Raw genomic sequence first — 13,913 nt, forward strand, 5'->3', positions numbered from 1 at the left:
ACAACAGGGTACTAGAGCCTCCATGCCCACCCATATCACATCCTATATCCAAGGTAGATGCAGTCCAACAGGGTACTAGAGCCTCCATGCCTGCCCGTACCACATCCTGTATCCAAGTTAGAGGCGGTACAACAGGGTACTAGAGCCTCCATGCCCACCCATATCACATCCTATATCCAAGGTAGATGCAGTCCAACAGGGTACTAGAGCCTCCATGCCCACCCATATCACATCCTATATCCAAGGTAGATGCAGTCCAACAGGGTACTAGAGCCTCCATGCCTGCCCGTACCACATCCTGTATCCAAGTTAGAGGCGGTACAACAGGGTACTAGAGCCTCCATGCCCACCCATATCACATCCTATATCCAAGGTAGATGCAGTCCAACAGGGTACTAGAGCCTCCATGCCCACCCATATCACATCCTATATCCAAGGTAGATGCAGTCCAACAGGGTACTAGAGCCTCCATGCCTGCCCGTACCACATCCTGTATCCAAGTTAGAGGTGGTACAACAGGGTACTAGAGCCTCCATGCCTGCCCGTATCACATCTTGTATCCAAGCTAGAGGCGGTACAACAGGGTACTAGAGCCTTCCTACAAGGGGTCGGTTCCCCCAATAAATTATCTTGCTCTGATATTGTAGTTACTCCTATCAATGTTACAATCACACACCGTTTCATTCTATTCTGATGACTTCTGGGGGGGTGCCATGGGTTTTGACAATGAGTATTATTTCTCTTGTTCCGTTATATTTATATTTTTGCACTTTAGTCGAGTTCATTGTGCAGCCAGTTTTCTGTGTGATTCAATCAGCGAAGCCCAAGGCTGTTGTCCTGGGCGCGCTCCAGCTGGCCGGGATATCTGACGGACGCGGACACAGCAGCACCACGAGACGAGCCAAATCCGCTCAGTTACACGCAGACTACAATGTAAAGGACAGGAGGTGCGACTGCTACATCTGGAGGGCAATGGCTGGAACATAAGACGAGGGATGTTCTGCAGCCAGTCCTCCGTGGATCAAAGAGTTTATCCCGTACTGAAAGCTGCACAACGTGAGATGCAGATGGCCGTATTTATAGGGGGCTTTGGGTGACCACCAGTATGGCCTTTAGCTCACCAGCTTTATAGCTATGTGACACTATATGAGCCGGGTGACTGTGGGGGCTGGACAGCAACATTACTTCTGACCAATGGAATCTATGGGACATGTTGAGTTTTTGGATACTTGTTCTGTATGGTGCTGTAGCTAGCTGGCACGGTCACACCGCTACATTTTCCATTCCATGGTGCTAGGCTCATGCGTTTCATGCCACTGTTCTACATTCAAGCAGGTGTTTCCAAATGGAAGTGTTAGCTGTCATACTCCAATAGGTGATAGTAGAAGTCTCTTACATTTCCCATGAGGTGGTAGGGTGATTTGCATAACTTGAATTGCATTCTACAACCTTAACGCGTTTGGAGTCACAAATTCCGAAAGCATCAACCTGAATGGGGAACATAGTGTGAGCTGACCTACTTCAATAGAAGGAAATGGTACACGTTCCGTGAGGAGATTGGGTGGGAGGGGGATTTACCTTCCTCAAATTGCATGATGAAACCTTAAAGCGTTTCGAGTCACTAATTCCAAAATGTCAGCTTGAATGGAATGCATAGTGTGAGCTGTCCTATTCCAATGGAGGCAAATGGCACATTTTCCATGAGGGAATGGGATGCGGGGATTTACATTACTTGAATTGCAAGCTGTAACTTTGACGCGTTTCGAGTCACTAATTCCAAAATGTCAGCCTGAATGCAAAATATAGTTTGAGCCGTCTTATTCCAATAGTAGGAGATGGTAAACTTTCGATGAATGGGTATGGAGATTTGCCTTACCTGAATTGCATGATACAATTTTTACGCGTTTCAAGTCACTCATTCCAAAATGTCAGCCTGAATGGCGAGCGTATTGTGATCTGTCCTACTGCAATAAAAAGCAATGCTACGTTTCCCATGGGAGGGAGATTTAGCATTACATGAAATGCATGATGCAACTTTACTTTAACGCGTTTTAAGTCACTAATTCCAAAAGCTCAGCTTGAATGGAGAACATAGGATCAGCTTTCAGGAAATGTCTGCGCAGGAGTGGAAGTTTCTTTAGGCGGATTTCAACCATAATTTTGCATTTGCAATATGGATGTGAGTCTGGGCCCGACCATGGTTCTCCTGACCCAAAATCTGAGTGACGTAGATTCCTATGATGCTCGGTGTTTGTGTCAGGAGACCCATGGTCAGTCTGGTACACACATATGTATTACGGATGCTGATATACGGTAGTGTGCCATTGGCCTTCCTTGAATCCTGTGATCTGGTAGTCACTTTAGTTAGACTTCAAAGGAGATCATGGCATCAGGTACGATACCCCGAATTAGAAGTAACTACCACTTAAGTAGAGGGTCACATAATTGGAATCTCCGGATACAACGCGTTTTGAGTCGCACTACTTTTTCATAGTTGAACTGAGACCATGGCATCAGGCATTTCCCATTTACCCTTGTTCAACTACATAGAAGAGTTCATAGAAAGCAGCATTCAGGGGCGGCGAGGAATCAGTATATAATAACCTTTCACATACCGTTACAGGATGATGAAGAGGCTGAGAACCCTCCGCCCGCATGTTCTATTGTCCTGTAGGACACATATATCACACATCGGATCGCATACCACTCCCCGGTTTATTTGGTCGCCGTTCCGCCATGTATTTTTTATTTTTATTGGCAGCGTCGTCTCATAAAAATGAAATATGTAAATGGTGTTTTCTGTACTCGGCCTCCACCAAGGTTTATTAACCGTTTCCTTATGTTTTGGGGGAAATGAGGGAGGGGCATATTTAAAAAAAAAAATTGTAATTTTCTAAGGTTTACGGATCTGTTCTTTCTTTCCTCCCCCCATACAGGTTACGTGTTCTGTATGTTACACCGTCTCCCAGAGCAGCACGATTGCACGTTTGACCACATGGGCCGCGGACGCGAAGAGGCCATTCTGAAAATGGTGAAGCTAGACCGCAAAGTGGGCAGGTCCTGCCAACGTATTGGCGAGGGCTGTTCCTGAGTGCCACCACCTCCTTACAACCAAATGCTGTTTCTATTAGTTCACTAATGTTAGCCTTATTTAGGACAATGTCAAGCAGGCTCTCACTACTGAGCAAGTCACAGACTACAGCCAATCAGGTTCCTTCTTTTATGTTTTACGAGAACCGTGCAGGTACTTTATCTAGCTGAAGTTTGGTAGTGGCCGGACGGTGGCTGTCGTCCATGATGAAAGCTCCAGGAACTTATTTAATCTTTATAATTGTGTTCATTTATTATTTTTCTCCTTCTGTTCCACTGATTTAAGTAATAATAATTGTTTTTTGTTTTTTTTTTGTCTTTTTCTTCCAATCCCGTTTACTGGTCGGACCATCTCACCATCGTCTTCATTCATTGTTTTGCTGTTAGCCCATAATAACCACCGATTATAAATAAAAGTTGGGTTCATGCTGATCGTTCAATGTAATGTCACGTGACATCTCTAGTGAAGGTCCCAGTGGTCACTCGTGTCCTGTGTCTGAGTGTTATTATATTAATAGCATCAGGGATTTCACTGGGCCGGGGGGGTTACCCCTTCCCTTTTTCCCAGTCCAGTTATCAGGTTCGTTACTCATCAACCCCCCCCCCCCCTAATTTACTTTACAGACCGTTAGCAGTTCTCATCATCTCGAAGCACTTGTCGTATGAGAAATAATGAATATTTTGGGGGGTCATTGATGCTTACCTCACCCTGTACCCTTAATGTAATATACTACCAGAATGACTGAGACTTACCTGATTGGCTTTTGTTTGCTATTTGCCACGTGACGGTCTTTCTGGTCAGTTGAGGCTAATTCACAGCACACTAGCCGTGGCTGGAGTCTACAGACCCACTTTCTGTAGCTATATATATATATAAATATACTTGGGGTTGTGCTGGGGGGGGGAGGTTTAAAGGAAATATTTTGTAGCAAACGCAATTCAGTAACTGTGTCGAGGAACAACCACAAAGACTCCAGATTTTTGTAAACCTCACCTCCAAAGTGTTACCGTGTGAAGAAGAAAAAAAAAAAGGGCTACTCAGCCTTGATTCTATGCAGCCAAAGGGGAGGGAGCTCCGCATGGGCGGGCTCAGAAAATCCCTGCCCTCGAGGAAGTAATGAAAGTTGGGGGAAATGCAAGGAATGGAATGCCAAGGTAGATGTATGTAAAGTTTCTGGGACCTTAGTTGGTGTTTAAATAAGGATTACAAATCCCCCTTCAGGTCACATACTTCTGTCTTAATTGCTCAGATGAACACTCTCCATATCTTCAAGGGACAGTTAAAAAAAAAAACACCCTGGAGTAGAAAATGAGAGATCGAAGGGCAACCTGAGCAAATCTCAAGGAATGGAATGCCAAGTTAGATATGCATAGGGTTTCTCAGGCCATAGTTGAGGTTGAAGACCCTCAAGAACTATATAGCATGCTCGTATGCCTCCTTAAGGTCACTTGGTATTGTCTTAAAGACTTTGGTGAAGATACTTCAGATCTTTAAGGGCTGATTTAAAAAAAACAAAACTTGCCCTTTTAATAAAGAAGGAAATGCTGGGAGGAACCGAAGCAATCCCAAGGAATGGAATGCCACATTGGACATTGTAGGCTTTCTCTGCCTTAGTTAATGTCTACGACCTTCAAGAACTACAGTTTATAGCATGCTCACATGCTTCCTTAAGGTTACTTGCTATTGTCTTAAAGACTTTGACAAACAGATCTTTGAGGACTGGTTAAAAAAAAAAAGACTTGTCGCTTTGGTAGAAAAGAAGACATTGGAAGGAACCCAAGAAATCCCAAAGGATGGAAAGCCAGGCTAGACATGGTAGGCATTTTTGCCTTAGTAGAGGTCTAAGACATCCAAGAGGTAAATAGATTGCTTATATGTCTCCTTTAGGTCACGTGCTGCTGTCTTAAAGGCTTAGATCAACTTTCTGCAGATATTAGAAGGGCAGGCCCCCAAAAACTTGCTCTTGAGTAGGAGTTTTAGGAGATTAGAGGGTGAACCCAAGCAAATCTCAAGGGATGCAATGCCAAGTAGAGAATGCATATGGCTTCTCAGGCCTGAGTTGAGGTCTAAGACCTTCAAGAACTATATAAAATGCTCACATGCCTCCTTAAGGTCTCTGAAAAAGCTCAACTCTCTCCAGATTTTTTCAGGACAGTTCCAAAAAAAACTTGCCCTCAAATAGAAAGTGTAAGAGACTGTGGGGAAACTGAAGCAATCCCAAGGGGTGGAAGGCCAGTGTGGACCTTTGTTGAGGTCTACGACCTTCAAGAACTATAAAATGTGCTTACTTGTCTACTTGACGACACTTGCTTCTGTCTTTTAAAGGCTCAGATGAACTCTCTCTAGATCTTCGACTGTTTCTTACCAAGTTCCTCATAAACTTTAACAGCACTTTACATCAATAGAAATTCAGTTTTATCTTGACTTTGTATTCAGATCACCTTGATAGTACTAGCTAATATGTTTGGTAGCCCGCTCACCCACAATGTCTGCCCCTTCCTATCAGATCAGTTGGCACTTATGCACTTAAATGAGGTTCAGTTGTCTAGACAATGGGGGGTAAATCTATCCTTAGACCTTACTATACGAGAGGACAAGTTTGGAGCACCTTGTGATGGGACCTCTCCTGTGACCAGTCCATACATATCTAGACCTCTTAGCTCAAGCACACACATCACTCCCAGTTGTGTTGAGTCACAAACAAGACTTCTAGCCTCTTGTTTCTTTCAGGAACCGAACTTCTCTCAATGGTGAAAGAAGATCCACGGATCTTCTGTGATGGTTCATCTTGCAAAAAGACCACTATGTCTACTATGTCTCACCACATTCACCACCAGATGATGCAATAGATGATTCTATATGTCACTCTTCATGTCCTCATTTCTGTTTTATGGTTTTTGTTTTTTTGGGGGGGTATTTCAAACATCCATCAGCCCCATTCCTCCAAAACAAGAAGATCAAGGTCCTACCCCATGATTTTGGGTGCAAGATTAGTTTGAAGGGTGACCGGCGCAGACGCTACCATGAACATTGTATTTGGGACAGTTTGCATCACGGCGGTAGTTCACTGGGTTGTTCCATTGCAGTATCTGTTCTGTGAAGTTTGTTAAATGTAAGGAAAAAGTTTTAATTTCTTGTATCTAAACAAAAAAAAAGGAAAAAAAAAACTTATTTAACCATTTTTGTGTTCTAGATTTACTTAACACATGTAGCCTAGAACTGTTTTAGTTTAACATTGTAACAAAAAAATATAAAAAAAAGAACTTCTGGTAACTTTATTCTTTTTCTTCCCTTCCTGCTGAAAGAAAAAAATTAAACGATTGAAATTAAAGAAAAAAAAAAAAAAAAGGTTGCCTCAACTCGTGTGTCTGTTCTCTGGAGGTTTTTATAGCTTTGCTGTTGCTTAAAGGGGTTGTACCAGAATTACAAGTTATCTCCCTATCCACAGGATAAGGGATAACTTGAGATCGGCAGGGGTCTCGGCAGCAAGACCCCTACCCATCAGCGAGATCGGGGGTACTGTGTCCCCCATCCTCCTCACTGAGGGGTTTCTGCAGCGCGCACTGAGGAGGAGACTGAATGGAGCGCTGGTCATGCAAGCGCATTAGAGCTCTATACACTTTCAATGGGACTGCTGGAGCGGCACCCGCTTGGGTATTTGACAGCCATATTGAAATGAATGGAGCACTGACCACACATGCTCAGCAGCATTCTCTTCATGCTTACTGGGGAATAAGCACCCCCCTCAATGACAGGCAGAACGGGACACGGGAGTCCTGTTTTTGAGATCAGCAGGGAGACCCCCACCGATCATCAAGTTATACCCTGTCCCGTGGATAGAGGATAACTTGTAATTGTGGTACCACTCCTTTAAGTAACAGCGTAAAGCCAAGTTCCCATTCATCGGTTGTGGCTGGCCGGTGTTTTCATGCCAAAGCCGGACAAAACTGATGCCTTTTGGTGCATTTTTTGCAAGTAGAAAAATATAGCATGCATTGTTGGTCTATCTGGAGCCGGACGGCATCTGAGAAGTGATGCGCCGGATGCCATGAAATGCCCCGTTGGAATATTTCACTATATACCATTTTACTACAAGGCTGGAGAGGCAGAAAAGTCAGACATATGAGAATCCGGCCTAACTGTATTTTTTCTAAAGCATGAACAGAATTAAAAGTTCCCTTGTAACTTTTCTTCTTTTGCACCCTTTTCCGATGGTCTGGGGGCGGTCTGCTATGTAATGGAAATAAAACCGCAGGAGGCTGCAGGAGATTTCCCCTTCCTTCCTGCATGAATCTGTGGTGACTACTCATATGTCTTACATATTCACCGCTCCCATAGACCTGCATGGCCCATAATATGGAGCAAAATAGGACAGGGCATCTACCCAGGATTAGGATGGAGGCGCGTTGCGGCGCCCCACTAAATGCCCTCTGGCGGACTACTGCTTTGCATCTTTTAAGGCTGCATTAGGACCAATCTTAACGGATCAGCCCCTTAGCACTGGCAACCAGAGAGAAAATCTCCATTCTTTGCACAGCAGCTAGAGAAGGATGCAGAGTAGAAACCTGTTAAATGGTAACTCTTCTCTCCCAATGTATCGCATATGAGCCCACAGTAATGTTCTGCTGCGCAGGAAGTAGTCGCTGCTACAATGGTCAGGCACAATCCATTCTGCTAATTTGCAAGCCTTGATTTGCACTCAGGATTTCCCTTCAGTAATACACGACGTCCGGGACCTGAAGGGACGGATGAAGAATGAACCAGAACACATTAATTTATTACTGCGAGACGCCAACTGAGGAGGAAAATGCTGATCCAGGAATCACCCTGCTACTAATTATCTCCACCGCCAAACTACCTGCAGCGATCACATGGGGGCGGCACAAATAACCAGACAATGCACAGGAAACATCATTCTCCAGCCTGGAAGGTGTACACAGCAATATCATCCAGACTAAGGCATAGCGTATTATACTGTATATACACCCTTCAGAGCTAGTAACATGGAAATGACCATAGGGGGCATTACTAAAGGAAGTATATTCATGTATCTAAGGGGTATTATAGTGATTATATTCTTGTACATAGGGAGCAGTATTATAGTAGTTATATTCTTGTACATAGGGGGCAGTATTATAGTAGTTATATTCTTGTACACAGGGGGCAGTATTATAGTAGTTATATTCTTGTACATAGGAGGCAGTATTATAGTAGTTATATTCTTGTACATAGGGGGCAGTATTATAGTAGTTATATTCTTGTACACAGGGGGCAGTATTATAGTAGTTATATTCTTGTACATAGGGGGCAGTATTATAGTAGTTATATTCTTGTACATAGGGGGCAGTATTATAGCAGTTATACTCTTGTACATAGGGGGCAGTATTATAGCAGTTATACTCTTGTACATAGGGGGCAGTATTACAGTAGTTATACTCTTGTACATAGGGAGCAGTATTATAGTAGTTATATTCTTGTACATAGGGGGCAGTATTATAGTAGTTATATTCTTGTACATAGGAGGCAGTATTATAGTAGTTATATTCTTGTACATAGGAGGCAGTATTATAGTAGTTATATTCTTGTACATAGGGGGCAGTATTATAGTAGTTATATTCTTGTACATAGGGGGCAGTATTATAGTAGTTATATTCTTGTACATAGGAGGCAGTATTATAGTAGTTATATTCTTGTACACAGGGGGCAGTATTATAGTAGTTATATTCTTGTACATAGGAGGCAGTATTATAGTAGTTATATTCTTGTACATAGGAGGCAGTATTATAGTAGTTATATTCTTGTACATAGGGGGCAGTATTATAGTAGTTATATTCTTGTACATAGGGGGCAGTATTATAGTAGTTATACTCTTGTACATAGGGGGCAGTATTATAGCAGTTATACTCTTGTACATAGGGGGCAGTATTACAGTAGTTATACTCTTGTACATAGGGAGCAGTATTATAGTAGTTATATTCTTGTACATAGGGGGCAGTATTATAGTAGTTATATTCTTGTACACAGGGGGCAGTATTATAGTAGTTATATTCTTGTACATAGGGGGCAGTATTATAGTAGTTATATTCTTGTACATAGGGGGCAGTATTATAGCAGTTATACTCTTGTACATAGGGGGCAGTATTATAGCAGTTATACTCTTGTACATAGGGGGCAGTATTACAGTAGTTATACTCTTGTACATAGGGAGCAGTATTATAGTAGTTATATTCTTGTACATAGGGGGCAGTATTATAGTAGTTATATTCTTGTACATAGGAGCAGTATTATAGTAGTTATATTCTTGTACATAGGAGGCAGTATTATAGTAGTTATATTCTTGTACATAGGGGGCAGTATTATAGTAGTTATATTCCTGTACATAGGAGGGCAGTATTATAGTAGTTATATTCTTGTACAGAGGAGCAGTATTATAGTAGTTATATTCTTGTACATAGGGGGTAGTATTATAGTAGTTATATTCCTGTACATAGGGGGCAGTGTTATAGTAGTTATCTTCTTGTACATAGGAAGCAGTATAATAGTAGTTATATTCTTGTACATAGGGGGCAGTATTATAGTAGTTATATACTTGTACATAGGGGGCAGTATTATAGTAGTTATATTCTTGTACATAGGGGCAGTATTATAGTAGTTATATCCTTGTACAGAGGGGGCAGTATTATAGTAGTTATATTCTTGTACATAGGAGCAGTATTATAGTAGTTATATTCTTGTACATAGGGGGCAGTATTATAGTAGTTACATTCTTGTACATAGGGGCAGTATTATAGTAGTTATATTCTTGTACATAGGGGGCAGTATTATAGTAGTTATATTCTTGTACACAGGGGGCAGTATTATAGTAGTTATATTCTTGTACATAGGAGGCAGTATTATAGTAGTTATATTCTTGTACATAGGGGGCAGTATTATAGTAGTTATATTCTTGTACATAGGGGGCAGTATTATAGTAGTTATATTCTTGTACATAGGGGGCAGTATTATAGTAGTTATACTCTTGTACATAGGGGGCAGTATTATAGCAGTTATACTCTTGTACATAGGGGGCAGTATTACAGTAGTTATACTCTTGTACATAGGGAGCAGTATTATAGTAGTTATATTCTTGTACATAGGAGGCAGTATTATAGTAGTTATATTCTTGTACATAGGAGGCAGTATTATAGTAGTTATATTCTTGTACATAGGGGGCAGTATTATAGTAGTTATATTCTTGTACATAGGAGGCAGTATTATAGTAGTTATATTCTTGTACATAGGAGGCAGTATTATAGTAGTTATATTCTTGTACACAGGGGGCAGTATTATAGTAGTTATATTCTTGTACATAGGAGGCAGTATTATAGTAGTTATATTCTTGTACATAGGGGGCAGTATTATAGTAGTTATACTCTTGTACATAGGGGGCAGTATTATAGCAGTTATACTCTTGTACATAGGGGGCAGTATTACAGTAGTTATACTCTTGTACATAGGGAGCAGTATTATAGTAGTTATATTCTTGTACATAGGGGGCAGTATTATAGTAGTTATATTCTTGTACATAGGAGCAGTATTATAGTAGTTATATTCTTGTACATAGGAGGCAGTATTATAGTAGTTATATTCTTGTACATAGGGGGCAGTATTATAGTAGTTATATTCCTGTACATAGGAGGGCAGTATTATAGTAGTTATATTCTTGTACATAGGAGCAGTATTATAGTAGTTATATTCTTGTACATAGGGGGTAGTATTATAGTAGTTATATTCCTGTACATAGGGGGCAGTGTTATAGTAGTTATCTTCTTGTACATAGGAAGCAGTATAATAGTAGTTATATTCTTGTACATAGGGGGCAGTATTATAGTAGTTATATACTTGTACATAGGGGGCAGTATTATAGTAGTTATATTCTTGTACATAGGGGCAGTATTATAGTAGTTATATCCTTGTACAGAGGGGGCAGTATTATAGTAGTTATATTCTTGTACATAGGAGCAGTATTATAGTAGTTATATTCTTGTACATAGGGGGCAGTATTATAGTAGTTATATTCTTGTACATAAGGGGCAGTATTATAGTAGTTATATTCCTGTACATAGGGGGCAGTATTATACTAGTTATATTCTTGTACATAGGAGGCAGTGTTATAGTAGTTATCTTCTTGTAGATAGGAAGCAGTATAATAGTAGTTATATTCTTGTGCATAGGAGGCAGTATTATAGTAGTTATATTCTTGTGCATAGGAGGCAGTATTATAGTAGTTATATTCTTGTACATAGGGGCAGCATTATAGTAGTTATATTCTTGTACATAGGGGCAGTATTATAGTAGTTATATTTTTGTACATAGGAGGCAGTATTATAGTAGTTATATTCTTGTGCATAGGGGCAGTATTATAGTAGTTATATTCTTGAAAATAGGAGCAGTATTATAGTAGTTATATTCTTGTACATAGGAGGCAGTATTATAGTAGTTATATTCTTGTGCATAGGGGCAGTATTATAGTAGTTATATTCTTGAAAATAGGAGCAGTATTATAGTAGTTATATTCTTGTACATAGGGGGCAGTATTATAGTAGTTATATTCTTGTACATAGGGGGCGGTATTATAGTAGTTATATTCTTGTACATAGGGGGATAGTATTATAGTAGTTATATTCTTGTACATAGGAGGCAGTATTATAGTAGTTATATTCTTGTACATAGAGGGAAGTATTATAGTAGTTATATTCTTGTACATAGGGGCAGTATTATAGTAGTTATATTCTTGTACATAGGGGCAGTATTATAGTAGTTATATTCTTGTACATAGGGGGTAGTATTATAGTAGTTATTTTCTTGTACATAGGGGGCAGTATTATAGTAGTTATCTTCTTGTACATAGGAGGCAGTATAATAGAAGTTATATTCTTGTACCTAGGGATCAGTATTATAGTAGTTATATTCTTGTACACAGGCGGCAGTATTATAGTAGTTATATTCTTGTACATAGAGACAGTATTACAGTAGTTATATTTTTGTATATAGGGGGCAGTATTTTGTAGTTCTATTCTTGTACATAGGAGGTAGTATTATAGTAGTTATATTCTTGTACATAGGGGGCAGTATTATAGTGGTTATATTCTTGTACATAGGGGGCAGTATTATAGTGGTTATATTCTTGTACATAGGGGCACTATTATAGTAGTTATATTCTTGTACATAGGAGACAGTATTATAGTAGTTATATTCTTGTACATAGGGGGCAGTATTATAGTAGTTATATTCTTGTACATAGGGGGCAGTATTATAGTAGTTATATTCTTGTACATAGGGGGCAGTATTATAGTAGTTATATTCTTGTACCTATGGGGCAGTATTATAGTAGTTATATTCTTGTACATAGGAGCAGTATTATAGTAGTTATATTCTTGTAAATAGAGGGCAGTATTATAGCAGTTATATTCTTGTACATAGGGGGCAGTATTATAGTAGTTATGTTCTTGTATATAGGGGCAGTATTATAGTAGTTATGTTCTTGTATATAGGGGCAGTATTATAGTAGTTATATTCTTGTACATAGGAGGCAGTATTATAGTAGTTATATTCTTGTACATAGGGAGGCAGTATTATAGTAGTTATATTCTTGTACATTGGGGACAGTATTATAGTAGTTATATTCTTGTACATAGGGGGCAGTATTATAGTAGTTATATTCTTGTACATAGGAGCAGTATTATAGTAGTTATATTCTTGTAAATAGAGGGCAGTATTATAGCAGTTATATTCTTGTACATAGGGGGCAGTATTATAGTAGTTATGTTCTTGTATATAGGGGCAGTTTTATAGTAGTTATATTTTTGTATATAGGAGGGCAGTATTATAGTAGTTATATCCTTGTACATAGGGGGCAGTATTATAGTAGTTATATCCTTGTACATAGGGGGCAGTATTATAGTAGTTATATTCTTGTACATAGGGGGCAGTATTATAGTAGTTATATTCTTGTACATAGGTGGCAGTATTATGGTAGTCTTATTGTTGTACACAGGAGGCAGTAATATATCAGTCGGGAATGGAATTATTATTTAGAGTATGGATCTGATCAGGACAGAGTATTTCTGTATCTGCCTGGAGTGGCTCGCTCCTCTTGATGTGCGGCTATATCCGGGGATAAGGGAGCAGTATCTTGTTATAAATCTCTTGCTCAGTAGAGAATCTGCACTAAATCTACAGAAAGTATTTCCAGCAGAAGACATAGCAGATGAATGCGTCTTTCTCCAGTAATTACTCCTCCTGTCGCGCTGCTCATTTAACACTTGCTGCATTCATTTTCTGCATTCTCATTTCATCTGTTAGTGAGGAAACAAACCAACTTAGAGCTAATGTCACCGATTATCTGAAATATTGGGTTTGGGGATTATCTTATAATTATTTTTTAAGTAAAAAAACCAGAACTGATTGATGGGTTTATTTATTCAGCATGAATTTAGCGCTCGCTGTCTGGAATATCAATGTTTATCTGAACTTGTCAATTTATACCTCTCTGCTCCCCCACTCCACCATGGATTTATCTAAATTGAGCCAAATCTATGTGTGTTTTCACTTTGCCTAGCTGCAGGCTCATCGATCCAGGCAGCGATCACTTTGAACTAAGCCAGATTATTAAAAATGCATCAGTTCCCAAAGAGATGCAGTGTAACTACAGACAATCAATGTGCATTTAATCAGGCGGGGGTCAACAGGCAGAGTGAGCCTTTTATTCACATGCTGATGGGGCTTGAGACCTGTTGACTATGGTGGGTAGACCAATTTTATAGGATTTTGTGGATTAGCA

The 13,913-nt window shown here is 39.9% G+C and overlaps 1 protein-coding gene across 1 annotated transcript in view; it reads left to right on the forward strand.

Annotated features, from left to right (window-relative positions):
* The window catches only part of ZFAND3 (zinc finger AN1-type containing 3), a 156,107-nt gene extending 152,584 nt beyond the window's left edge, over positions 1–3,523 (forward strand). The window contains exon 6 of the mRNA XM_066595298.1: positions 2,937–3,523. Coding sequence (XP_066451395.1) covers positions 2,937–3,091 — 155 coding nt within the window. The 3' untranslated portion in view covers positions 3,092–3,523. The remainder of the gene's footprint in view (positions 1–2,936) is intronic.
* Positions 3,524–13,913: the final 10,390 nt, after the last annotated feature.

This window comes from Eleutherodactylus coqui, chromosome 3 (genome assembly GCF_035609145.1).
Source record: "Eleutherodactylus coqui strain aEleCoq1 chromosome 3, aEleCoq1.hap1, whole genome shotgun sequence".
NCBI classification, from domain to species: Eukaryota; Metazoa; Chordata; class Amphibia; order Anura; family Eleutherodactylidae; genus Eleutherodactylus; species Eleutherodactylus coqui.